The sequence below is a fragment of the Balaenoptera musculus genome, chromosome 2 (assembly GCF_009873245.2).
Source record: "Balaenoptera musculus isolate JJ_BM4_2016_0621 chromosome 2, mBalMus1.pri.v3, whole genome shotgun sequence".
NCBI lineage: Eukaryota > Metazoa > Chordata > Mammalia > Artiodactyla > Balaenopteridae > Balaenoptera > Balaenoptera musculus.
In genome coordinates this window covers 76,317,483-76,344,389 of record NC_045786.1, presented here as the reverse complement: position 1 = coordinate 76,344,389, position 26,907 = coordinate 76,317,483, and the positions used below count along the sequence as shown (strand labels likewise).

Below are 26,907 nucleotides of genomic sequence, written 5' to 3'. Positions count from 1 at the left end.
TCAGGGGTGTCTCCAGTATGGTTAGCTGCCCTGCCCTCCTGAATCTGGATATGTAATTTTCAGAGATCACGGTGGTCTTTGACAGTCATCTCACAATGAACTTGCTCTCAACTATGATCCCCAAGTCTTTTTTTTTTTTTTTTTTTAAACAACAAGGTTTGCTTCTGTGCCTCACCCATCCTGTCGTCAAATAGTTGGTTTCTTCAGGGCCTTCAATTCTCCCTATTAAACTTGATTTGTTAGGCTTGACCCACATCGCTCCAGTTTGCTGGTCTGCTCGGCTCCTGAACGCTCCCACAGTTCGTTGTGCTTCCTGGACTCGTGTGGCTCCTGTGGTTCAGGGCACAGGCTCTAGGGTGAGAGAGACATGGGCGTAAATCCCGCGTCCACCGCCTACTGGTTGCACATTTTGGGGCAAGAGCATAGTGAAGAATCTTCTGCGGCAGGTGACGGAGCAGATGAGTGGTGTCTCAAGGAATCCAAGGGCAGGAGGCAGCAGGTCAGGAAAGCAGAACTGGGGAAGCTGAAAAAACAAACAACTCCTCTCATCCCTGCTTTTCTCTGAATATTAATTTTTTTTTTTTTCTTTTCTGGGGCTTGACTTTCCCTGTCCACTTATGTGGTAGGCAGAATAATGCCCACCCACCCCTCCCCACCAAAAGATGTCCACATCCTAATCCTGGAACCTGTGAATGTGTCGCCTTACACGGAGAAAGGAGTGTGGCTAAATTAAGGGCCTTGAGATGGAGATTCTCCTGGGTTATCCAGGTGGGCCCAGGGATATCACAGGGTCCTTCTAAGGGAAAGAGGAGGAAACAGAGAAGGAGGTGTGATGATGGGAACAAAGTCAGAAGATGCTACCCTGCTGGCTTTGAAGATGAAGTAAGGGGCCGAGAGCTAAGAAATGCAGGCAGCCTCTCGCTGGAAAAGCCAAGGGAAGGGATTTTCCCTTAAAGCCTCCAGAAGGAATGCAGCCCTGTTGGCACCTTGATTTTAGCCTAGTGAGATTTACCTCCATTAGAGTAAACATAAATATGTGTTTTAAGCCAGGAAGGTCCACGTGCCTCCTTGACGTCACGTCTTCCCCGGGCCACCCACCCTCTTGCAGGTAACCAGCTCGCCACCGCCTGTCGAGCCCCACCCTGGAGGCAGCGTGGCTGGTTCCTGCCTTCCCACTGCCCTCACCTGTTGTCTGTCTCAGGGCCCAGCACGGGCCCTCCATGGGGGGTGGTCTCGGAAATGTCTGTGGAACCAAGGATCCCAGGAGAAACCTGATGGTGCCTTTCAGAAATCCAGCCGTGTGACTGTAGTTCCTTGGCCTCCCAGCTTAGCAGCCCTGCCAGAAAAGGGATAAGGCCAGTGCCTCATGGTTTTCTCCCAATGAACCCTGAGCGGGCTTAGAGGTGGCTTCCTCTGTCCTAAATGTTCTTCCACCACGCTTGGAATCTGCTCTAGAGCCTCTCTGTGGTAAATCCACCTGCTTTCAGAGACCGCATTGCTATTTTTACTATTGCTGTTTTTATAATCTTCAAGAGGTTGGATGAAAAAAGAAACCCACAGAAATACGGTTTTGATGCCTTCTACTTCTTTATTGCACTGCATTTGAAAAAGTGCTTCCATGTTCACGGTCTCAGTGAAGCCTCATGGTGGCCCCATGAAGTGGCCAACTTCTTTTCAGTTTAACCTTTTTTTTTTTTTCTTTTGTGAGGCTGCAGAGTGGTGACATCCAGACTCTTTACATGTTGAGCTGGAAACCCACCATCCCTTTTTATGGGTCAGAGTTCAGGGTGGTGACATGCCATCTTAGTCTCTCTGCATGTGTGGGCAGAAGATGTTTCTGGTTTCTGTTTCCAGGGCTGTTGGAACCACAGCTCACCACCTCTTCGTAGTCGTCAAGAACATTCCCGTTTTCCCCTTAGAATTCTGCTCTCTCTTCTCACTAAGCCAGCACCCTCACCTGACTTCCTCTGTCCCTCCTCTTTACGTGGCCTCCTTGCCACCTGGGCCTGTCGGCCAGCCATCTTTTTTCTGGCTTGAATTGGAGATCAGCGCCTGCGCTCAGAGGCACCTGCTATCAGGGTGTTCTAGAACCTTGTCTCCTGTCTGTTGCCGGGGCGCCCACGGAGGTGCTCTGTCACAGCCTGCTGGGTGCTGTCCTGGCACCCACATCCTCAGCCTTCTTTCTCCTCATAATCCTCTGCGCGTGGTCTCCAACCTACAAACCGGACGATTTCCAAAAGTTTATTTTGCAATTAGTTAATTGTTTGGAGCTAGCATGTATCTACCTGGGCACTCAGTGTCATAAATGGTGGCTAGGTTCCAGGCCCCCACCTGACATCTGTGGCATACCACCATTGCTATGGGTAAACTGATTCCAAGGTCAAACTCTGTACTAGTCACTCGGAATTGAAGTGTCCTTTTCTCCTTCTGGTGGTCTCAGGTTGCTTGCGGGAGGGGTGGAGAGAGGAGTCTCCATCCGTCCGTTCGTTCATTCATTTATTTCATAAACAATTACACTATGTCAGGCATGCTGTGGGGCACTGGGGGCAAAATGGTGAGAAAACCAATACAGCCCCTGTTCTCATGGATCTTACAGTCTGGGGGAGACACACATTAATTAAAAATTTTTAAAAATCATAGAAATGTGGAAATAGAACTGCCGTGAGGGAGCGGTGCCTGGGAGGGTCTGCGGGGGTGACTCCCGGGTATTTGGTGGGCCTGGGGGTTGGATTGATGTCCTTGGGTGGCACACACTGTCTTCAGCTGGGTGGCTTGGGGCCTTGGCAGCACTGGGTTCAGATCAAAGCAGGGGTGGTGGTAGCCTGGGCCCCAGCAGGCTACAGTCCAGGGTGTCTGCGACGTCCGGGACACTGTTGGGGTCACGAGCATCTGTAAGAGGAGAGCAGCTGGGGAGCAAAGGAGATTCCCGGCTCTCGGGTCAGGGAGCTGGGTTCTTAGGTGGTGCTTATTAAGGAATGTTTGAAGTGGAGCTTTAATTTGGTCTCTTCTTATATTCAACCCAAATAACACCCCAGTCCACACTTCCTGTCACTGTGGTTTCCTGTGGCCAAGCAAGTTTAATTAATATCTTTCTCCCTATAATCGCTTCCATCTCATCTTGTATTTTTTGCCACTCCTTTCTTGCTCTCAGCCCCTTTGTAATTCCCTTTTATCCTCGTGTTTGGTTTTTCCCGTTCTGCTCTGCGACTAAATCAGCTCTTCTGTTTTTCATCCAATTGACGTTTCTCTCTTGGAGAATGATATTCTCTGAGATGGAAGAGGGAAGGGGCAGAGCTGGGTCTTACATAAGCAGCATTGGTATACGTGTTTTGTTTAATGCTTCCACTTCAACTCTGCTCAGAGGTTATCTTCTCTGGGGAAGGTGCATCTTCCGTGTTTGCCCAGCTTGCCAGTTGTTCCTTCTTCCTTACACAACACGTGGTCTGCAAGTTTGTTAGTGATTTAGCTCTACTCTAGCTTGTGGGAAACTGTCCACAGCTCAAAAATTTTCACCATGTAAATCACATTCACAGCCCAGCTGGTGCAGGCCTCTGAGGTCAGGAACTTGCTGGATGCCTCTTCGGGTGATATGGTGCTCTGCGTTCACTGGGTCCTGGAAGATTGTTTGCCCCGTCTTTCTGGCGGGGGGGATGATCCAGGAGGGGTATGTTGAGAGCTAACCGGGATGGTGTGCCCGGTGACCCGTTGAAGGACATGAGTATCTCCATTCTGGCCACCCAGCAGGCCAGAGGTGGAGGGCAAGTCAGGAATCGCAAGTGTTGGCTCTAGAGTGACCACACCGACCACAGCCATGTGTTTGACTGGTGGTTTTTTTGTTTTGTTTTTTTAAATTTTTAATTAATTAATTAATTAATATATGGCTGTGTTGGGTCTTCGTTTCTGTGCAAGGGCTTTCTCTAGTTGTAGCAAGTGGGGGCCACTCTTCATCGTGGTGCGTGGGCCTCTCACTATCGCGGCCTCTCTTGTTGCGGAGCACAGGCTTCAGACACGCAGGCTCAGTAATTGTGGCTCATGGGCCCAGTTGCTCAGCGGCATGTGGGATCTTCCCAGACCAGGGCTCGAACCCATGTGCCCTGCATTGGCAGGCAGATTCTCAACCACTGCGCCACCAGGGAAGCCCTGGTTATGGTTTTTTGTTATGGCAGCCTGAGCAGACCAACACACCATTATATGTAGAAACAGGATAGGCATCCCTGGGCTCTTGAGGGGCTCTTTCTTTCTTTTTTTTTCCTTTTGGCCGAACTGTGTGGCATGCGGGATCTTAGTTCCCTGACTAGGGATTGAACCCGTGCCCCCTGCAGTGGAAGCTCAGAGTCTTAACCACTGGACCGCCAAGGAAGTCCCCTGAGGGGCTCTTTCTTAAACAAAGTTCCCCCGATTCCCTTTCTACCTTTAAACAACAAAGGGACCCCTCTTTCTTCCAGTGCATCTGGGGTCAGAGATGGGTCCAGGTAATGTTCTTAATGGTGCATTTAGATGTGAGGGCTCCAGGGTAAGGCCTGTCTGTTGGAGTTGTCTGAGGATATCTGATGGGACACTTTTGGCAAGAACAAGCATTAGAATCAAAGGAATGCTTCTCGGGAAAGATTATAATCAGCTACTTGGAGGAAAGCATAACCCCTTTTCCCAAACATACTGAGCCCATGTGAGAGGAGGACCTGATTTTAAAAGCAGGAAGCACACTGAGAAGGGTCTTAGTGTGCACTCACGGATGGTTCAGAGCTGGAATCCAGTCCCAGCTGTTCAGTGCCGTTGGCTGTACCGCATCGTGTGCTCCTTTGGAGACTGGGGCCAGTAGCAGGTCCTGCCTGAGATTGTGAACGTGGAAGCACTTTGTTCACCATAACATCGCAGTGTGGATGTGAGTGATTGTTAAAGTTTCTAAGTTAAAAGCCTCAGCTTGCTTAAGGCAGATTTTTCCCTGGGATGCTGAATGTGGGTTTTTAGCTTCTTTAGACAGGTCATTGTATCTTTGCCCTAGAACTCTCTAATCACTTCATACAAATAGAGAAGTCATAGGAACTGTCACTAGCATAGGACACAGAAAGAATCCTGAAGCTTGGGAGAAATGTATGACCCTCTATTTTTTTTTAAAAACCCTTAACTTCCAGGGAAGGACTTCCTTCCATTGTCTCCCGGTTGTGTTTCTTCCTTTTCCTCTTCATTTTTTCCTCTTTTCTTTGTAGTGCTTTTTTTTTTCCCCCCATGTCCAGGATTTAAAAAAAATTACTTTTGTTGCCTGTTCTGTTTCACAACTTGGCACCTGTTTTGATACGAGTGTCTGCTTCCTGCCACCCTCGGGACAGTTAAAGGGTACGGGGTAAATTTATCTAGGGCTTGACACCATGATTTCCACTGCTGTGACCCAGAGACGCTCCCATTGGAGAGATCAAATTACACTTTGGTTTTTAATACAAAACCATTCCAAATTGAGCCCCTCGGAGAAAACTAAGACGTTTAAACACTTTCTCTTTTTGCTCTTTTTTTCTGTGTGATCATCAGTTAACCACCCAAATTAAAGTGTACGTGTTAATGTTCTACATTTAGGCTAATGTCTGGAGGTTAGTTTTGGACATGACCATTCAGAGTAGGTTCATGTTCAATATATAAGCATTTAGAAGAGTACTTGGTACATAGTCTGAGTATTTATATATATATATTTTAATTTAAAAGTTTTTTGGCTGTGTCGCACGGCATGTGGGATCTTAGTTCCCTGACCAGGGATTGAATCCGTGCCCCCTGCATTGGAAGCACTGAGTCCTAACCACTGGACCGCCAGGGAAGTCCCTGTAGTCTGAGTATTTAAGAGTTAATTACATCATCATCATCATCATCATCATCATCATTAAAGAACTGCTCCATGTTGCATGTTGTGGGGCAGTAAGACAAAGAAGGGGCTTTGGGACCTAACATCAGTATTGGGTGTAGGTGGAGGAAAGTAAGCTGGAGTTGCTGCTATGTGTTACTGGCTTGGGAGAAGTGATGATGGACATGGGAATGATCCCTGAGCAGAGATTTGGGTCCAAAAGTTTGGAGCTAGGGAGCTTTGAAAGTGGCTCATCAAATGGAAGTTAGGGGTATGTTAAATGGTCTCTGAAAGCCTTTCTACCTTTAGAATGTGATTCTATGTAGCTTCCCCCCTACCTGGAGTAGAAGTAGGATGGGCTGGGGGTGAACTTTGATAGGTTAAGGGGTTTTGGAGAGGAGAGGGAAAAGCAGTGACTTTTTTTTCTGCGTTGGTTTCTTTCTCAATGTCTTTTCTGGCATTCTCAGGGTGAGAGGAATTTCCATATGCTTCTGCATTTGGTGTTCATTAAACGCAGACCATACCTCTTCAGCTGCTCTTGGCACACCCTTAGAGGTTCAGCTGCAACTCAGGATAATAGGCGACTGCCAGAGGGAGGGAAAAAAGTCACATTCCATAAAATTAGGTAAGGTCTGGCTTAGAATTCTTTGAGCATAAATGCCAGGTTATGCGTTTTTTATTTGCACCCCTGCCTCCTGCCCCGGCTGCAAACACATCCTTGGGGGAGACGAAACCAACACAGCAGAGATTTCATCCTGGGGTGAAAGGGAGAGTTGGGGGTGAGCAAGGGAGGCATTTCCGTTTTCCATGACTGCCTTTTATTTTTGTATTTTAATTTCTGTGGTAATGAACACTCCTTGAAAGAGTTGTCGTTACTCCATTCTCTAGTTAGCCCACTCTGGTTGGGCTCCCGTGCCTTCCACTCCAGTGACAAAGTTCTTGTCGAGGTCATCTTTGATCTCCATCGGGGTCGCCCTCGGCTTGTTAGCAGTGTTTGGCTTATCTGAGCACTCCTTGCTTCCTTTTTTTTTTTTAAAATATATTTATTTATTTATTTCTTTTTGGCTGTGTTGGGTCTTCGTTGCGGTGCGTGGGCTTCTCATTGCGGTGGCTTCTCTTGTTGCGGAGCACAGGCTCTAGGCACACGGGCTTCAGTAGTTGCAGCACGCAGGTTCAGTAGTTGTGTCTCATGGGCTCTAGAGCGCAGGCTCCGTAGTTGTGGCACGCGGGCTTAGTTGCTCTGCGGCATGTGGGATCTTCCCGGACCAGGGCTCGAACCCGTGTCCCCTGCATTGGCAGGCGGATTCTTAACCACTGTGCCACCAGGGAAGTCCTTGCTTCTTTAAACACCAGCCTCTCTTGGCTCCCAGGCCACCACACTCTCCTGGTCTCCTCCTGTCCCACTGGCTGCTCCTTCTCTGTTGTCTTTGCCTGCTCCTTCCCTTCTTCTTGACTCCTGCCAGGGCCTAGACCCTCCTGTGGCTCTTGTTAAATGCAGATGAGGATTCAGCGGGTCTGGGGCGGGGCCTGAGATTTTGCATTTCTAACAAGCTCCCAGGCGATGCTGTTACTCCTGGTCCACAGGGCGCACTGTGCCGTCAGGCTCTGAGCTCTGTCCCCATCTTCTCTACCTGCGTTACTTCCTAGCTGAGCTCAACCAGCCCCTGGCTTTGAATTACGTCTTGAGTCTTATTGGTGACTTCTCACCCACTTGGGATAAGACCCAGCGTCTTACTGAGGCCCACAGACCCCCAGGGTTTGGCTCCTGCTGACTGCTCTGCCCTCCCCTCCCTCCCCTGCGTGTCTCCACCTGTGTTCTGGCCAAGATGGCTTTCATGCTGATTCTCGCACGAGCCCGGCACATCCCTTCCTCCGTGGCTCTAACTTGCCGTTCTCTCTGCCTGGCTGTCACATGACTTACAGGGATCTCTTCCTCTCTTTCAAATCAAATGTTCCCTTCTCAGAGAGGCCTTCCTTGGCCACTGTATCTCAGATGGACCTTCACCACCACCACCGTGCTCTCTCCTCACCCTGCTCCGTTTTCTTCATGGCACGCATCACTGTGAATTACTTGCTTATCTCTCTCCCCCCGACAGAGTGTAGGTCTATGGGGGGGCCTTGTCTCTGCACAGAACTGCTGTAGGAGAGGGTCTAGCATAGCAATAAGCTCTCAGGAGGAACTCGTTAGTGATTAAATAAAATATTAGTATCAGCATGTCCTGAATGAGCTGGGTGGCCGCTGGTCACCACCACCCATTCCAATGCCATGTTTATAATGGTTTAGGTTTCAGGTAATATTATAGTATTTTAAGTGTCGGGAACTCTTGGGAAAGAACTGAGATGGAGTGGGCACATAAGTGAGGCCATCATACCGCGCGAAGAGCCAGTGTTTCTGGGGCAGCCTGCACAAAGGACGGTTTTCTGCCCTGCGGTGGAGGCTGTCTTCCTGTTCACAGCACGTATGGTGATTTTAGTTTCAGCAAAATTTACATGATCCTGCATTTTAAGTTCATGTTGTGAAGTTGAATGGTACTGGTTTTTTAAATCGTATTTGTATTTAAGGTGCAGATTTGTTTTGATTTTGTGGTATCGAGAACTATAATAGTTTTATATTTGTACATTTAGTGAACACAAGGGTTCTTTCAGCATTTTTTTTCCTTAAAGGCATCTGTACATTATACAAGCATGTGAAAGACTAAAATAGGAATTAATCAGTATTAAAGATGCAGCTGAGGACAGGGACACCTAGGAATAGGTCTTAACTTCTCAAAGTGCTTGTGAAAAGCTATTTTTGACAAAACGAGGATAGTATACGCTCTGAGTGGGCCATTAAATTGTAGCATGCTTCCAAGAGAGAAATTTAAAAATATCTATATTCATATGAATACAAAAGAATATACATACAAACCCTAAAAGCTAAAATATATAATACTTTGTTTACATAACTGAAACTTCAGTTTTCTGATTACTGATTCAATTTCTTGAGTATTGAGAAACATCATGAACTGTGAAACTTCCTTACTGGAGACATCTGTATCAAATAAAGATATTTAAATAGGAAATAAAGATAATGGAGTTGATGACTTTTACCCACCAATGCCAGGGTCTGGCTTAGGAAGGTATGCAGGAGAAGCTCCCAACTCTAATGTTTCTCCAGGTCTTTCTGCCGTCCCCTGGCTCCTGGAGACCAGAGCAGAAGGGATTCTGCACTTGGGAAATGGGGCCCAAGAGGGAGACAGATTCTTGCTGTAAGGAGAAGTGAGTGGCCATCCCATATGTATCTCATTTGTGTATATGTGTTTGTTTATATCCTGATCACTTGTGTCTTAGGCCCTTTGGGCTTCTCTAATAAAATACCATAGCCTGGGTGGCTTATAAACAACGGAAGCTTATTTCTCACAGTTCTGGAGGCTGGGAATTCCAAGATGAAGGTGGCAGCATGTGATGTTCTGGTGACGCCCTCTTCCTGGTTCGTAGCTGGTGCCCTCTTGCTGGTCCTCACGTGGTGGAAGGGACTAGAGATCTCTGGGTTGGGGGGGCCGTGTGTGGTGTCTTTTTTATAAGGCCACTGGTCCCATTCATAAGGGATCTATCCTCATAATCTAAACATCTTCCAAAGGCCCCACTTCCTAATAGCATCATGCTGGGGGCGGGTGGGAGTGTGTGTGTTAGGATTCCAACATACGGATTTTGGGAGGACAGACATTCAGACCATAGCAACTTCCAGATAGAACCTGAAGCTCTCATACTTACGGGTGAGCCCAGCAATGTGGAACTGTGAAACCACGGAGACTAGGGCAGAAGACAAACAGCAGAATATGAAAGAGGGGATGGGGTGGGAGTGCTTTAGGAAAGGAGAGAGGGAGCCATGGACCTCGGAAATGTGCAGAATATCTGAAAGCACAGTCAGCTCTTCAGTCACTTGAGTAACTGGTGAGAACGCGAGGCTGCATGGTTGGGGTGACTTCGGCGTCTGGGAGGGTCCCACTTCCCCTGCTGCCCACCGAGGAGAATTCTGGGGAGGAAGATTACAGTGGGGAACAAAATCCCTGGTGTCATCAAACTTTGGGATAATAACTGTCTTGAACAACAGACAGCCTGAGTTGACATGTGGGAATCTGCTAGGTTTCTATTTTAGAAGGCTTATTTTAATTTTATTTTTTAATATTTTGGATGACTATACAGTATCATCTTTTTTTTTTCTTTTAATTTTAATAGTCACACTATATGATATTCAGTAGGTGTCTCTGGACAATTCCAGCCGTCTGTCATTTACATCGTAGCCTTTCTGGGTCTCATGGGAACAACTGACTGATACACTTATGAGGTTGGGTGGTTTGTGAATGGAGGCCCGCAGGGATGCCTTGGACCCCTCCCGGGGACTCTGGATTTTGTAATCATGTGGCCAAGTTCGCTCATGATGCCAACTCCCTCAGTCTCTTCCCTGATGAGGACAAAGATGGACAGATTTTCCTGGTTTGCTCTTTTCTCGAGTGACCAAGAAGAGATACTTTGCAGAGGGTGTAACGTATCTGCCAAGGGAGGATGTTTAGCTCTGGAATTCACTTTGCAGAAATCCTCTTTGAGGAGGTTCCAGGAATGGGGCTTGTTACAGCTGGCATTGTTGGAATTCCACAGTGTTCCTTTACTCCCCGTAGGAGACGCTTCATAACCCCAGGACCTATTTTCTACTTTTGGAACACACACCCCTTGTGAACGTGGCCGCTGGCGGTGGGAAGAAAAGCCCCAGTGATGCTGGCAATCAGAGTCTAGTGTTTTAAACAGTGATACATATTCCAGTTGGAGGTAGTAGGCACACTAGAAGGATGGGCATGGGGATTTGTTATGGAAAGCCTTGACTGTTTTGTTTTCATTGTTCAGATTTTAAAAAGGGATTCCGAGCCACGTGCATCGCACATGGTTTTATTAGTGCATCCATCCATTTACGTATTCAACACCTGCTACATGTGGGACGCTGTTCTGGGTGCTGGGAATGTGGCGAAGAGGAAGGCCTCTCTGAGGAGTGACCCGTCTGCTGCGCTCTGACAGACAGGGGGCTGCTTTGCTAGTGTGCCAGTGCGGCGGGACACGGTGACGTGTTTTGGTCCATAGCCATCCAATGACCACATCAGGATAACTACCAGATACTGTGGGAGGGCAGGAACATGAAACGTGGTCCCTGCTCAAGAAAGAGCTCAGGTGTCCGGGACAGAAGGTCTGGGTCTAAATCCCAATGCTGCCCCCGAGCCAGGTGTGAGACCATGGGGGCGATCTTTCACATCTCTAACGGGGAGAAAGTAGAATCCCTCACAGGTGGGGCTGCAAGGATCCGACCAGACAAGATGATACAAGGCAAGCACCCTGCGCTTGCCTGGCACCGTGCGGGGGTGATGTGCATGCCTGACTCAGAACTGGCTGAAAAAACTTGAGACGTCATTTTGGGGACAAAACCCATCTACAAAAGAGCTGGCACTGGTGAGCCTTGCTGAGCTGTGCAGCGCTGACTGTGTGCCAGAGGCGTTAGAAACTTCTGGAGTGGGTAAGCCTACAAGAGAGGATCTTCATAGCTGAAGGGAGATAGTTTTTTACTGATGGAAAGAAATTGAAAGTGAATGTGGTAAAAAAAAAAAAAAAAAAAAAAAAAAAGTGTGAGGACAGAAGCTTCTCTTGGCCAGGTACCCGCAAAAATGTTCCCTTCTTCTTGGTGGCCTGATAGCATTGTGTTCATGTCAGTAATGTGAACCTGAGCTTAAGGTATGTGTTTGAAGAGCTTGTCAGTGCTCAGAGTTGACTATAGTTTAATGAGTGACAGAACTGAGAAGTCAGGGAACTACCCCCGGAGTTTTGGAGGCGATTTAGTTCTTAGACATTTTGGCTTCAGTGTAGGTGGGTTTAGGTGAGTATCAGAGCATATGTCAGGGATGGCAAGTGGATTTATATTGTGTCTACACTGATCGATGGGCAGTGACTGCACAGGTGTGGTGTTGAGGAGGCTTCTGAAGTTAGATTTGGACATAAAAATGCAGTGAAGACCCTGTGTTGATACGTTTTAGGCTCAGGCTCCATATGGAAACTATAGCACAAATGTCATGGATCTGTTATGTCTGGTTAAGAACTTTTCTGTGGACCTGGCAGCATAAAGACGTTCCTTTATTCAGTCAACAACTATTTATCAAATTTCCACTCTGGGCACAGCACTGTATTTTAGATTCTCAACCCTCTGGTTTCTTAATTAGTCAATAAATTATTTCAGGATGCTGGTGCTTAATGCTGTTTGGTTAACCAGTGGGGTTTTTAGCCTCTGCCTCAGAAGTATTTAAAAACATTTTATGATCAAAGTCAGATTTCTTGTGGCCATAAATGCCACATGGAATTTTTTTTTCACTTATTTCCTATTTCATTTAGCATACAAACTATGATTTAATTTTCCCAAGCACCTTATGAAGTCATCATTAATAATCTGACTTTAGAGATAGGAAAACTCTCAGAGAAGTTAAGCCAGAGCTGGAATTTGATCTGAGTGCAGCATTAGACACGTTTCTGGCCCGTGTACCTGGGTGTGCTCTCCATTACTGGTCTTCAGAATTGCAAACTTTTGTGTCTTAGCTCTGCATTGGTGGGAGAACTTTTAGAAATCATTTCAGGGTCAAGAGGTGAAGGACGTATAACATTTCTGAAACATTTTTTGGGCATGAATTCTGATTTTTTTTTTAGAGACCTTGTGGAATACAAAATATCAATCACTGAATTTTAAAGGTAAAGTGGGGAATATAAAAGAGGAGTGGGATCAAAACTGACAAAAGTGGAGCAGAGACTGACGTGGTAGGAGACCATCCATGGGGACAGCAGAGGGACACACTTCAAAGACGGGGTGAGGATCCGAGGGAAGACAGCTTGGTGCCTGCACTCCAATCTGAGCATAGTCAAAGTCCTTAGTCCCCGGCCCCGTGACCCCCTGATCTTCAAACTCCTGGTTGATTCTCTAAGGTCTCCAACCCTAGTATAAAAGGAACTTTCCTACTGGCTTTCCTTTTCTCTTTGCCACCCTCCTTTTTGTGCAAGGTGAGTTCTGGGGGAAGCTACACCACTCAATATTAAAAATTTAATTTTTTTCCCCCCAAGTAGAAAAGTTTTGGTCATCATGCTTACTTAAAGAGATTCAAACCATACTGAACTGTGTAAAGTAGACAGCAACTCTGCTGTCATTTTCAAGCCTCAAAGTTTATTTTTGAAATTGTTTTCCCAGGGAATTCTGAAGGTCTGACTGTATGTGAGACATTTCCTTTGAAATCTTAAAAGTTTGGTCAGTTTCCTTTTTTTTTTCCCCCCTTACAGAATGGATGGATGGATAGATAGGAGGAAAGAAATAGGAAGAAAATAAAGCTCAGTTTAGGTAAAGCTGCCTCTTTCTGTCATGTTTGGGAATACGTTGAAAAATCAGTACACATTTTGCTGATGTTGGATGTTCCACACTCTGATTTTTCACTTTTATGTCGTTGAGGGTCTAATGCGGATATTCCAGCACAAAATTCATGCCTTCCCACTAGTCCTACAAGCAAGTCCTTTAGGAGTGAACGTTTTGTCCACTCTTCAGAGGTGTTGTGTGTATCATCAGACCGGCAGTGGCTTCCCTCTGAACGAGATAGTCACCATACCCCACACAGGGGACATTATTCTTTGGTTTGTGGCTCACTTCTTATTTCCTGGAATCAAGCTCAGGACTGCACCAAGCCTCATCAGCTCCCCGTCCCTGCTTTAGATGCTCTCTTAAATGACTTGTATGATCAAATAGAATTATTCATTCCAAGCAGACATCCATACACAGAGTCCCTGCCCCATGCCAGGTGCTGTGCTGGGTGCTTGGGCCTGGCCGGTGGGGACTGCTGTCCCCAGGAAGAAGGACAAAGCATGGTGGGAAGGTTTCTCATTGTCTGGCTGCATGTCCGCAGTAGCCATGAGGGCCTCTGGAATGGCTGGTGAATGTGCTTTCAGGGCTGGAGGTGCCACTGGGAGTTAGAGTGGTGAGGTGGGAGGTGTGGCCTGGCATTGTGACTAATCTCCAGACTCAGCTGATAACATGTGATGGCCCAGAGAGGAAATGTTTCTATCTGGCATATGTTCATAGTTCTTACAAGTGCTAAGCTCTTTGTCCTTATGCACAAACACACTCATTGATCTCGCTAACTAAAGCAATTATCATCATTTAGCAGTCTTTCCCAAAAGCATTATTTCCACTCCAAAACACCTCTTTTATTTGCTAAGTGCCACAATGTTACATCCTGGCAGTTGGTCAGCGTTTACTGCCAAATTATGTAAGTCCTCGGTTGGGCTTAGTCCCCCATTGAACAAGTGTGCCCGTGGAGTACATTAGGATGGTGACGTGGCCTGGTGGCTGAAGACAGAGAACAGCTGTCCTTAAATCGATTCATTAGTTCAGTGTTTACACTGTGATTGGGAAGGAAACCCACATTTGCTTATGACACCAGTGCCCAGCTGAGAAATGTCATTCCATGAAAATACTGGATTGAGGTTTGTTGTCAAGGAAATGTAAATTGTGGACATTTCATGAAATTCACATATGCGGATTAATTTGCAAACAGGGAGCTAAGAATGTAATAAACCAAGGTGGCCTTACTCAAAGATTGAAATGTAATTAGTGTTGACTGTAGTAGCAGCAACTAATGAAAAGGACTATAAAACCCTAGAGAAGAATTTTATTAATAAATATTAGGAGAAATGTTTTCATAGAAAAGTCAGAGTCGGTGTAAGAGATTATGGGTGAGTAAAATGACCTCATTGAGTAAATATTTTAAAAAACATCACAGTGAATAAATTTGTACAGAAGCTCTTCTGTTAAAAATGATACTTGTTATACATTTTAATGCGTACGGACTCTGCTAGAGGCGCAGAATAAAACATGGCCAGTGCTGCTCGGAAACGAGGGATCAAGACACACCCGGACATTGCGGTCTTGAAGGCCTTTGTACGTTGTTTCATCTAAGGCGCGTTTGCTGTTCTTGTTCTAGGATTGAAGTGTTTTATAAATATTATTAGTCTCGTCCAGCTAGAGAAACTAGGTATCTCCTTTTCAAAAATCCCACTCAGAAGACAGTAAAGGAATAAAAATTAAATCTCCAAAGACAAAGAATGGCAGTGGAGACTTAGCGGAGGAGAGCGCTGAAGCAGATGTAGTGGTAATTAGCGGGGTGAGAGATGCTTCAACCTGAGGCGCTTGCAGTATACAAATGAGGTGATTTTCCTGCAGAGCTGCTGAGCAGCTCAGAAGTGGGAAGGCATCAGTTACTGTGGAAGTCAGGGTGAGGGGCCAACTTCTAGGGAATTATTTAGGTGCCTTGAGAACTGGAGCAGTTAGACCTCCAGCGTCTCCTCTGTGCCCTGGATATCTGGGCACCCACCTGCCCCTGCCCCCTGCCCACCCCAGCAGTAGACTGGAGTTCTCTTCTCTGGGGAAACTGAACTGGAATGATGTTGGAAGCGGGTGTGGGTGACTGAAAACAGGGACTGAATTTGAGTGGCGACCTCCCTGCTCCTCCCCTGCCCTGTCCCATAGACCAGCAGCCAGCCCCGCTGCAGCCTCAGTAGTGGATTGGAGGATTCTTTTCTTGGGAAATCAAACAGCTCTAGAGAAGAATGCTCCCAGACACTGAAATGTACGGGTCCCTCAGTGGAAAGCTTGGCACTCTTCGCCCCACATAACTTGAAGTTTACCAGCAAATAACTCCTTTGCACATATACAGAGCCTCCAATCTGCTTTTACTACTTCCCTCTTAAATAGGATCAGGCAGCCAAAGATCCAAGTCATATTAGGAAGGCTTTCAACATGAAAGACAGGGACCCAAACAAACCAGAAAAGAGAAACCTTGCGGAAGATGGAGATGTTGCGGACAGCAGAGAAATTGCATTTTTCTGAAAAAAAGTTATAGTATAATATCCTCAGAGAGAGAAGCTGTTTTCATGTCCAAAATAGAACTTAAAAAGAAAAACAATTAGAGAAGAATAAAGGAAAAGTGGAAATTAAAAATTAAATACATCCTCAAATTTTTTATATTCAAGTATCTCTCAAAAATTAGAACAAAAACGATGGAGTTGAGTAGATGAGAAAAGAAATATGAAAAATTGAAATTCAGTCTAGAAGATTCAACATTACTAATATGTTAGATGCAAACACCAAGAACAAAATAAAATGGTTTTCTAAACATTATCACAGAGATGATACCAGGACATTTCATAGAACTAAAGGGAATTTCCATATTGAAGGAATATATTAAGTGCTCATGTTTTATAAAAGTGGCCAATTTAATAAAATCCTCACTGGGGAATGTCATCGTGAAATTTCAGAACACCAAGGACAAGGAAAAGGTCCTAAAAACTTTCAGAGAAAAATAAACGGGGCGTACACAGAGGACAGGATATCATAATAGCACCAGAATTCTTAATAGCATCCCTGGAAGTTAGAAGATAACAGAGTAATACTTTAAAATCTGAGGGAAAGATACTTCTAACCTGGATTCTAAATACAGCTAGACTATCATTCAAACGTAAGCGCAGAATGAAGACATTTTTCAAAATACAAGGACTCAAAATTTTTCTCCCTTGGACCTTTAAAAGTTACTGGACCCGTGCTCCCTCAGACCAATTGGGTAAACTAAGAAAGAGGAAGACACCAAACTTGGGAAACAATGTAGCACAAAGGGAAGAGAGCAACCAGACCCTAATATAGGGCTGGAGGGTGGAAGTTTGCAAGGGAGGTCACCACGGAAAAAGACCACCAGATTACCTGATATTTTGATCATCTGGAAATTAATACTGGTAAGCATCTAACAGATGTCATATAGCTGATGAAGATATTTAAGGGTAGGTATATAGAAAACAAGACAAGCTAAAAATAGCAGTTACTGCCTCTAGAAAAGTTAAAGTTATGGAAGAGAGGAAAGATGGCCAGAGTCTACAATCTAGCGCTTCAGTGAACAGTATTTATATAATCACAATAATGTAAACACAACTGGCTCTTGATTTTATTCTTGGGAAGCTAGCAGAATGAGAAATTCATATGTATGTGTGTGTCATCTACCATAGGTAAAAATGATAAATTGCAGCTAGGCATATCACTCAGCAACATGGAGGTAAGTACTAGAAGAAACAGCTGCAATTTGCAGTTGGTTTCCTCTGAGGCATGTGATCAGGATTGGGGATGGGAAGCTGGAGAGTACAGGTTTTCATCTTATCTTGTTTTATTCTGATTAAAAGTTAAATTATTTTAAAATGTTAGTATAACGCTGATGCAAGTGAAAGTAGACATTATGAAATCAATCATTGGAATCGGTGAGATGATGAATATTGCAGATGACTGTATCTCTCCGAGTTGTTCCTATCTGTAAAATGGGAGGTGATGATGTCTAACATGATTTACATTTAAAAGAATAATCACCAAGCAAACTGATAGCACCAAGCTAGTAGTAGGAGATGAATGTATCCAGGAAAGCCCAGGACAAATTAGAAAAACAAAATAAGTGAGGATGTGCTATAACTGAACTAAATAATCGGTAAGGGCATATTAATGGATGTATTTTGAATGCCATCCCTTAAAACAGAAACTACATCCAGCACCCATTAAACATGGACAAAAATTATCTGTATATTTGCCCACAAAAGAAACCTCAATACATTGAAAAAGAAAGAAATAATAGTGACTTCATTTCTTTCTTTCTCTCTTTTTTTTTTTTGGCCACACCATGCAGCTTGTGGGATCTTAGTTCCCTGACCAGGAATTGAACCCGTGCCCTCAGCAGTGAAAGCGCGGAGTCCTAACCACTGGACTGCCAGGGAATTCCTGTGACTTCATTTTCTGACCATAATACAATGCAAATAGAAATTAACAACATACAGAAATAAAGACCCTCCAAGCCAAAACAGCATAGCAAACATACTGGATATGCAAAAACTTTCTCAAAAACAACTCTTGAGTCAAAGAAATCAAAACCACACATTGAAACTATCTAGAAAATAATAATAGAAACATTTCTGTGGTGGAAACTACTGGCTGCCTTCCCAATGTCCATTCTCTTCTCTCTTTTTACCAACAGAACATTGATTTTGAGAGTGTCAGTGACCAGCTTAAAAAAACCCGTATTTCCCAACACTTTCTTGTAGGTGGGGGTGGCCATAAGATTAAGTTCTCACCAATAAGATGCAAGGGATTATTGGTGGGTGGGGCTTCCAAGAAAGCTCCTTAAAAAGAAGGTTGCCCCATCTGGTATATGTGATGCTGGATCAGCTATCTTGTAATCATAAGGTGTCTAATACACGCTAAAAGTAGATGAGTAGAAACATAAAAAGAGGTGTTCCTCAAAAATATCCTGGCATCCATTCCAGCTCTGGACTTCCTATCTCTGGGGGAAAAATATCCTAACTCTTAAGTTGCTATTGTGGGTCTGTTTGTTAGGAACCAATGCAATTCCTAACTGACAGTCACATATCACAATTTATGGACTGTAATAAAAGAATGAAAATAAACAAATGAAGCATGCAAGTCAAGAAATTGGAAACATGACATGGATGGACCTACAGACTGTCATACCGAGTGAAGTAAGTCATAAAGAGAAAAACAAATATCGTATATTAATGCATATATGTGGAATCTAGAAAAAGGTATGGATGAACTGGTTTGCAAGGCAGAAATAGAGACACAGATGTAGAGAAAAAAACGTATGGACACTAAGGGGGAAAGTGTGTGTGTGTGGGGTGGTGGTGGGATGAATTGGGAGATTGGGATTGACATGTACACGCTAATATGTATAAAATAGATAACTAATAAGAACCTGCTGTATAAAAAATTGTTTTTAAATTCAAAAATTCAAAAAAAAAGAAATTGGAAACAATAAAGGGAAGCAGAAAGAAATAATGATCAAACTAGACCTCAATAAATTAGAAAATTTTAAAAAATGATAAATTTGAGAGCTAGTTCTTTAGGGGAACAACAATTTAAAAAAATATGTAGACATATTTTACCTGCATAATCAAGAAATAGGTGAAGAAAGCTCAGATAAAACTAGATAATGAGACATAGAAATAGAGGAGATGAAATGATTTATACGTTGCAAAATTCTGTGCAAATAAATTTGAAAATATGGATCAAATAGATGATTTTCTTGGAAAATATGCTACCAGATTGACTCCAGAATAGAAAGGAAACTCAAAAAGTCTGCTAACAGTGAAAGAAATGAGACAGCTGTTTTCTGTGACCAGTTGTTTCTGTTCTTCTTGCATCTCTGTGGCTATTGGAGTTTTTCAGAATGACAGAAGTGAATTTCTGGTGAGAGAACCTCAGAGTGTGGGGTGGCTTGGACAGCCTGCTTGGTGATATGTATGCAATCTCTGACAGTGTGGCCACACACCAGAACGGGTGAAGGCAGTGATTCTTGGTATTAGGACCCATCACAAAATAAACAGCCCCAAGTCTTCAGGTTTTTCATAAAATTTTTCAGGTCCTTAAGTTACTTGAACTGTTTTTTTTTTTCAATTAAAAAAAAAATTATTTATTTATTTTTGGCTGTGTTGAGTCTTAGTTGCTGCGCGGCTTTCTCTAGTTGCGGCGAGCGTGGGCTTCTGTTCGTTGTGGTGCACGTGCTTCTCACTGCGGTGGCTTCTCTTGTTGCGGAGCACGGGCTCTAGGCGCACGGGCTTCAGTAGTTGTGGCGGGTGGGCTTAGTAGTTGTGGCTCACGGGCTCTAGAGCACAGGCTCAGTAGTTGTGGTGCATGGGCTTAGTTGCTCCATGGCATGTGGGATCTTCCCTGACCAGGGATCGAACCTGTGTCCCCTGCATTGGCAGGTGGATTCTTAACCGCTGCACCACCAGGGAAGTCCCAACTTGAACTTTTTGGTTAAAAAAAAAAATTGAAAACTATTTTTAATCACTTACTCTCATTGTCGGTCTCACAAACAACTGCTTCCTTAAAGTAAAAATGTTTTAAACACTATAGCCAAATAAATAATGATAAAGATTTCAAAGCAGGGTTGTGCATAAAGAAGCTTGAAAGGGTTTTGACAAGAAAATTAACAGTTTAGAGAAAAAGAAAAATGGTGAGCATCAGAACGCCTTAGCTCTTAATTATTTTCTTGGAAAAGTACCTTGTTCTCAAATGCTGGTAAACTGGAACATCCTATTGGTTAAAAATAAATAGCATAAAGGGTGAGGAAATGAACTAAGGAAAAAACAAGGCAACCAGCACAGCCTGTCAGCTAGAAACAGAATAATTAAGCTCTACCAAAGGCATCAGGTCATTTGGCCAGTCATCTACCCTAAGGCCAGGGTTCAAGCTCAGTGTTGACAAACACCATGGTCACGTGGACCCACAGGCATCCAGAAAGGCCTGTTTGGACGAGCATTTGGTTCTGAAGTGTCCTCGCTCTTTAAAGTGTTTGGTTTTCCCTGAACTTTGAAGTCTTCCCTCATAATCTTCATTTAAACAGATGTAATTTTAACTTAATGTCCTCTTTTTACCCCAATTTTCCCTGGTAGTGAACAACAGTGAACCATGGAGCTGTATTTCGGTGAATATCAACATGTGCAGCAGGAATACGGTGTCCATCTGAGACTCGCAAGTGATGAAACCAAAAAATCAAGGAATTCCCAGCACGCTAAGGCAGGCTCCTACGGTGTCAGTATTCGGGTCCAGGGGATTGATGGCCACCCCTACATAGTCCTCAATAACACAGAGCGGTGTCTGGCAGGCACGTCTTTTCCTGAAGACGGGCCATCATTTCCGTCTCCAGTGACAAGTAACCTGCCTCTCCATTCCAGCAATGGATCTGTGCTCGAGGAGGACAGTGCAGAAGAACTGCAGCTGCCCGAAAACCCATATGCCCCACCCGGCCCAGTAAGAAACCTGAAACAGCCCTCTCTCTTTGAGGGCAAGAATGGAGTTCTGGATCACAAAGGCGAAGCGATGAAGCCATCCCCCGTGCTGAACTTCCAGAGGCATCCAGAGCTTTTACAGCCCTATGATCCCGAAAAGAATGAGTTGAACTTACAAAATCACCAGCCTCCTGAGAGTAATTGGCTAAAAGGTTTCGCAGAAGAAGGGACCAACAGTAAGAAGGCTTGGACTTGCTCGCCCAAACCTAGCCATTCCCAGCCGACCAGACCTCCCTCGGAAGACCCGGCCAGATCCAGCGTGACGGCCATTCGACTGTGCAGCTCCGTGGTCATCGATGACCCCAAGAAGCAGACCTCGGTGTGCGTGAACGTTCAGAGCTGCAGCAAGGAGGGGCTGGCAGAGGAGGCCCTTGCCCCTAGCGGGAGGCCCCTACCCACCCACCCGGAAGCCAAGAAAACCAGGCCCGACGTGCTTCCGTTCCGGCGCCAGGACTCAGCCGGGCCCGTGCTGGACGGAGCCCGGTCCCGGAGATCCTCCTCATCGTCCACAACTCCCACTTCGGCCAACTCTTTGTACAGATTTTTACTCGATGACCAAGAATGTGCCATCCATGCCGACAATGTGAACCGTCATGAAAACAGAAGGTATATCCCCTTCTTGCCCGGAACTGGACGGGATATTGATACGGGGTCGATTCCTGGCGTGGATCAGTTAATTGAAAAATTTGACCAAAAACCTGGGCTGCAGAGAAGAGGCAGGTCTGGGAAGCGAAACAGGATCAACCCAGAAGACAGGAAAAGGTCCCGAAGCGTGGATAGTGCATTTCCTTTCGGTCTCCAAGGGAACTCGGAGTACCTGACCGAATTCAGCAGGAACCTGGGCAAGTCCAGCGAACACCTGCTGCGGCCGTCGCAGGTGTGCCCGCAGAGGGTGCAGGCGCAGGAGCACCGGGGGAGGCAGGGCGGAGGGCGCGCCTTCGCCAGGCTGCAGGGAGCCCAGCCCAGGCCGCCCCTGCAGAACAAAGATGGGAAAGTTCCAGAAAACAAAGGTGGTCAGGAAAGTCCGACCGGGCGCACATCCTCCCTCCCAGCACAGACTAAGAAGGGGGAGGAAATCAAAACAGCCACCGCTACGTTGATGTTACAGAATCGGGCGCTAGCAACTTTCCCGGACTCAGGTACCAAGAGGATTTCTGTGAGGACATTTACTTCCACCTCAAATACTCAGGTAATACTGGTGGAGTCTTTTTGTTCCTTCTAAGTGATCTATCAATACATCTTGGCTGTAGGAATACATATCTTCCATCCTGAGTCAGTAATTGCACCATCTTGAATCAGTAATATTTTTTATAGAGTTTTCCCCCTAGCAGTAGATTATGACCTACTGCTAATCGCTTGGTTTTCTAAGTAAATTCAAGTACCACTAGATTCCTGTTGTGTTCTTGTTTGTAAAGTAACTTGTCAAACACTGTAGAGAGCCTCGATTTTTCTTTTCGTGTATGTGTAAAATCTGAAAGTATGCAGAATTTGTTTCCAGAACAAGAGGCTCCGTCCTTAGGTTTATTTAGATGTATTAATTTTCCTGATGACATTGAGTGACTGGATTAATTTCTGTCCTGAGAAATTAGGTTAATCCTAATTTAGGTTTATCCTGAAGTGATGGAATTTATTTAAGTGGTCCAGTTAGTGTTTTGGTAGTAACAGTAAAAAAAATAATGATAATGATAAAAATGATACTAAGGGGGGCTTCCCTCGTGCCGCAGTGGTTGAGAATCTGCCTGCCAATGCAGGGGACACGGGTTCGAGCCCTGGTCTGGGAAGATCCCACATGCCGCGGAGCAACTAAGCCCGTGCGCCACAACTACTGAGCCTGCGTGCGCGTCTGGAGCCTGTGCTCCGCAACAAGAGAGGCCGCCATAGTGAGAGGCCTGCGCACCGCGATGAAGAGTGGCCCCCCCTGGCCACAACTAGAGAAAGCCCTCGCACAGAAACCAAGACCCAACACGGCCAAAAAAAAAAAAATTAATTAAAAAAAAAAAATGATACTAAGGTTGGTAAGTGCCAGGCACTCTGTTATGTATTATAGGATCGCACCAACCCTATGAAGGTAGGTACTATTAACTTCTACTTACAGGCGAGAAAATTGAGGTGAGGAAAAGTTAAGTAACTTGCCCAAGGTTACAGAGCTGCTAAGTGGTGGAACCAGTTGTAATGAGCATCCTTACCTGAGGAATCCTTTCTGGGAAGCAGGAATGTGTTTGGAAGCTTCTGCTGTGGGCTTGTGCCTTTTTCTTGGAAGTGTCATCCTGTGATCTAATAACAGACATTGTGTTCCAGGCCACACCGGATCTGTTAAAAGGCCAGCAAGAACTCACTCAGCAAACCAATGAGGAGACGGCCAAGCAGATACTTTACAATTACCTCAAAGAAGGGTTAGTGATTTTCCTTCAAGGAGCAAAGTATTGTCCTTCCTGGTGGGCCTCTTAATTTTCTTTTCTGAGACCTTGTGTTTTACCCTCCCTTCCTGCCCTGGGTGAGCCATTTCAGGGTGCAGACTCCATGGCTGGAGTTGTCATAACAGCATTTAAGTCTTGGGTGGAGGAGGGTGAAGAGGAGGGGAAGGAAGTGTGGGGAAGAACATCCTACTTTAAAAGTTAAAAATGAATATGTTTTTAAAATGATTCTTTACTGTTTCAGAAACAAATTCAAAGATAGGAAGAATGTCTACTATTCAGTTTTGAACTGAGTCTGTCGTCGCCTTGAGTTTGTCCGTATGCACACAGGGATAATCGATCGTCCCTTATTAGAAGTTACAAATAAAATACCTCCTCCCCTCCCCAGAGTTGACATTGGCCGGGAGCCCCTGCTTCCATTATTTTTAAAGCATGTATGAGTCATTTAAAAGCAGTGCTTTCCACTTACTTATCTAGGAGGATGAGTTTGAATAATCTGGTTTTCAGTCCTTACTTAGATACCAACTGAGCTGGAATTCTAGGCCAGGAATTTGAAGTTTCTGTTGCAGTTCTCTCATCAGATATGATTAAAAAGAAGAAAAGCTTTATAGTCTGACATGACTGAAAGTCACTTGGCAAATACTCATTGGTATCAGAACACTTCATAGTTTTATATAGTGCCTTACAATTTTCTGTCAGTAATATAGAGCTGACAGAATCATTCAAAATATAAGATAGGGGCTCTTTTGGAAAAAAAAAAAAAGTAAAGAGATTCTTCTAGCTAAGAACTAATTATTAGTGTCTTTCTGTGAAGGGTTTTACCATGAGAAGATTAAGGTAGAAGAACTTCTAACATTTAAAATTCTTTCTCTACATTCTTTTATTTTTTTGGCCCATGATTTATTGAGAGACTGGTGAGACAGACTTTAGTGGGAGGCACCTATTTAAGGAAACTTACTTAAAAATTTTTTTCCCTGGGCTTCCCTGGTGGCGCCAGTGGTTAAGAATCCGCCTGCCAATGCAGGGGACACAGGTTCGAGTCCTGGTCCGGGAAGATCCCACATGCTGTGGAGAAACTAAGCCCGTGTGCCACAGCTACTGAGCCCGTGCTCTAGAGCCCGTGAGCCACAACTACTGAAGCCCGTGAGCCACAACTACTGAAGCCTGTGCGCCTAAGAGCCTGTGCTCCGCAACAAGAGAAGCCACCGCAGTGAGAAGCCGGTGCTCCACAACGAAGAGGAGCCCCCGCTCACTGCAGCTAGAGAAAGCCCGCGTGCAGCAACAAAGAGCCAACGCAGCCAAAAATAAATAAATTAATTAAATAAGTTTTTTTAAAAAAGAAAGAAAGAAAATAAGGGGAGAGGGCTTCCCTGGTGGCGCAGTGGTTAAGAATCTGCCTTCCAATGCGGGGGACACGGGTTCGAGCCCTGGTCTGGGAAGATCCCACATGCCGCAGAGCGGCTAGGCCCGTGAGCCACAATTACTGAGCCTGCGCGTCTGGAGCCTGTGCTCCGCAACAAGAGAGGCCGCGATAGTGAGAGGCCCGCGCACCGCGATGAAGAGTGGCCCCCGCTCGCCGCAACTGGAGAAAGCCCTCGCACAGAAACGAAGACCCAACACAGCCATAAATAAAATAAAATAAATTAATTAATTAATTAAAAAAAAAAAAAAAGAAAATAAGGGGAGAGATACCCCTCCATTTAAAAAAAAAATTTTGTTTTTCCTAAGTGCCAGGTATGTGTGATAGAAGGTGTGGGGGTAGTCCTTAATAGAACTTTATCTGACCATTACCTATGAAAGTCTAGACAAAGGGCAGCTGTGTTGACAACCTTGGTTTGGGGGATTTATTTTTTTAAACAAAGGCTAAAACAAGTTAAGATCACGGTGGATCATTCCTAGCGTGACACACATACAGGAGAGATTCCTTGTTGGAGTGAATATACCTCATTTGAATCGGCAAGCAACAAATTACTAAATTTTTATTGGATGTTATCTCCAAGCTTATTTCGAATGTGCTTGTGTCTCTTTCACATGTTTGGAAGTGGGAACCCCTCTCCCAAATCGGGTGGTAACACTGAACAATTTGTTTGGAGAAAAATACACCGTCTATCCTGCCCTCCTCACACTGGTTGTGTCTGCAGCCTTAATTAATTCACGCCTCTTGCGATTTATCTTCTTAAAGGGCTTGCTGTTTGTGTGTCGTGGCACATAAAATAGTCTGAGGCCAACGGTTGTGCCCTCATTGTTTTTTTTTTTTTCCAGAAGCACCGATAATGATGATGCTACTAAGAGGAAGGTCAACCTGGTCTTTGAGAAAATCCAGACGTTGAAGTCTCGAGCAGCAGGGAGCGCGCAAGGAAATACTCAAGTAAGGCGGAGCTCTGTATTTTGTAGAGGGCATTTCACGTGGAACCTGGCAAACAAATGGCTTTCTTCAGTCTGTACTTCTGGTTACAGTAGTTAGTGGGAAGTTTCCTGAGTAGTAAGCAGTACCGAAGATGGAACAGCATGTTTTAAATATTGCTGATTTGCACCCTGCCTTTTTTCTAGAAAGGTTTTAAGAAATTTTATTTTTAAAAAAATCTATAAAACATAACAGGAGGAAACAATAGGTGGTACGATTTAGAAAGGGAAAAGAAGAATAGGAAGAATGAAATGAAGCATGGGATGGAGAGCCCTAGTGTCATCGTAGGCAGGTTTGAAAAGTAAGTGTGAACGGGCGTGGACCCAAGTTCTCAAACTTCAGAGACTAAGAAATAAGAGAATCAAACTAGAGAATGTGGAAGAGAGACTGGTGGGCTGACCAGCGTGGGCCGAAGGGAAAGGAAGGAGTAGAGTGGGGCTAAATTCTCTTTAAAAAAACTGCCTGTTTAATTTATTGTACTGAATTTTAGTTGGGACTTGGAGATTTTTTGTTAAAGGAGGACTCATCCCCTAGTTGATGAACATGTACTATATGCTAGACATACCTTGTGCCATGAAAGGAAGCAGCATTTAAGAGGGACGACTAAAATCTTGTCCCTCAATTCTATGCCACCTTGAATGCCGCATTTCTTGCTTGGGCATCTTTCCTTTTCCCTTCTGGGGGGAATTCTGCACTGGAAGGAAAGAAGATACCCAGAGGCAGGTAACAGGGAGTTGGTCTATTGCTTCTTTTTTAACTTTGGAAACATGAATAAAGGATATTTATAGGCATCAACTACCCTTTTTTCTCTACTGTTCCGTATTCCCCTTGCACTCAGTTAACCCATGACTGCTGCTCTGGCATCAAATAAAAACATTTTTCAATTTATCCGTAGAAATAATATTTAAAATATATAAGCGCATTTTATTATATATCTTTATATAGATGTATTTTATTATTATATATTATGTATTTATATTATATTTATAAATATATAAAATATTTTTATATATGCACACACACACAGTTCCCACTGGGGAACCTTTAAATTATACACCTTGCTTATAGGCAGGTTTCAGGAACTCTACACAGTTTTTTAAATTGGGTTAGGATTTTTTTTGCTAAATCTCTTAAATCCAAATCATCACCATTACTGTTACTTTGCATTAACCTGCATATTCTCCTGGAGAATGCATCCTTTGGTCTTGATGTTAAGATTGTCATTGTGGTTCCAGACTAGGGTATCCAGCCTAAACTGGGGAAGCTGGTGTAGCCCTTCTGGAGTTGATAACACTAATGATGTCTCAAGAGATCATAGAATTCTC

At 44.6% G+C, this 26,907-nt stretch overlaps 1 protein-coding gene across 4 annotated transcripts in view; it reads left to right on the top strand.

Annotated features, from left to right (window-relative positions):
- The window catches only part of CGNL1 (cingulin like 1), a 153,339-nt gene that overhangs the window by 32,937 nt on the left and 93,495 nt on the right, over window positions 1–26,907 (top strand). For 3 of the 4 annotated variants that reach the window (XM_036843360.1, XM_036843361.1, XM_036843362.1), the window contains 3 exons: window positions 20,369–21,953; window positions 23,063–23,157; window positions 25,441–25,546. In XM_036843360.1, coding sequence (XP_036699255.1) covers window positions 20,385–21,953; window positions 23,063–23,157; window positions 25,441–25,546 — 1,770 coding nt within the window. In that variant the 5' untranslated portion in view covers window positions 20,369–20,384. Of the gene's footprint in view, window positions 1–18,352; window positions 18,434–20,368; window positions 21,954–23,062; window positions 23,158–25,440; window positions 25,547–26,907 lie in introns of those variants that run through there. The other variant, XM_036843363.1, reaches the window with a different exon arrangement.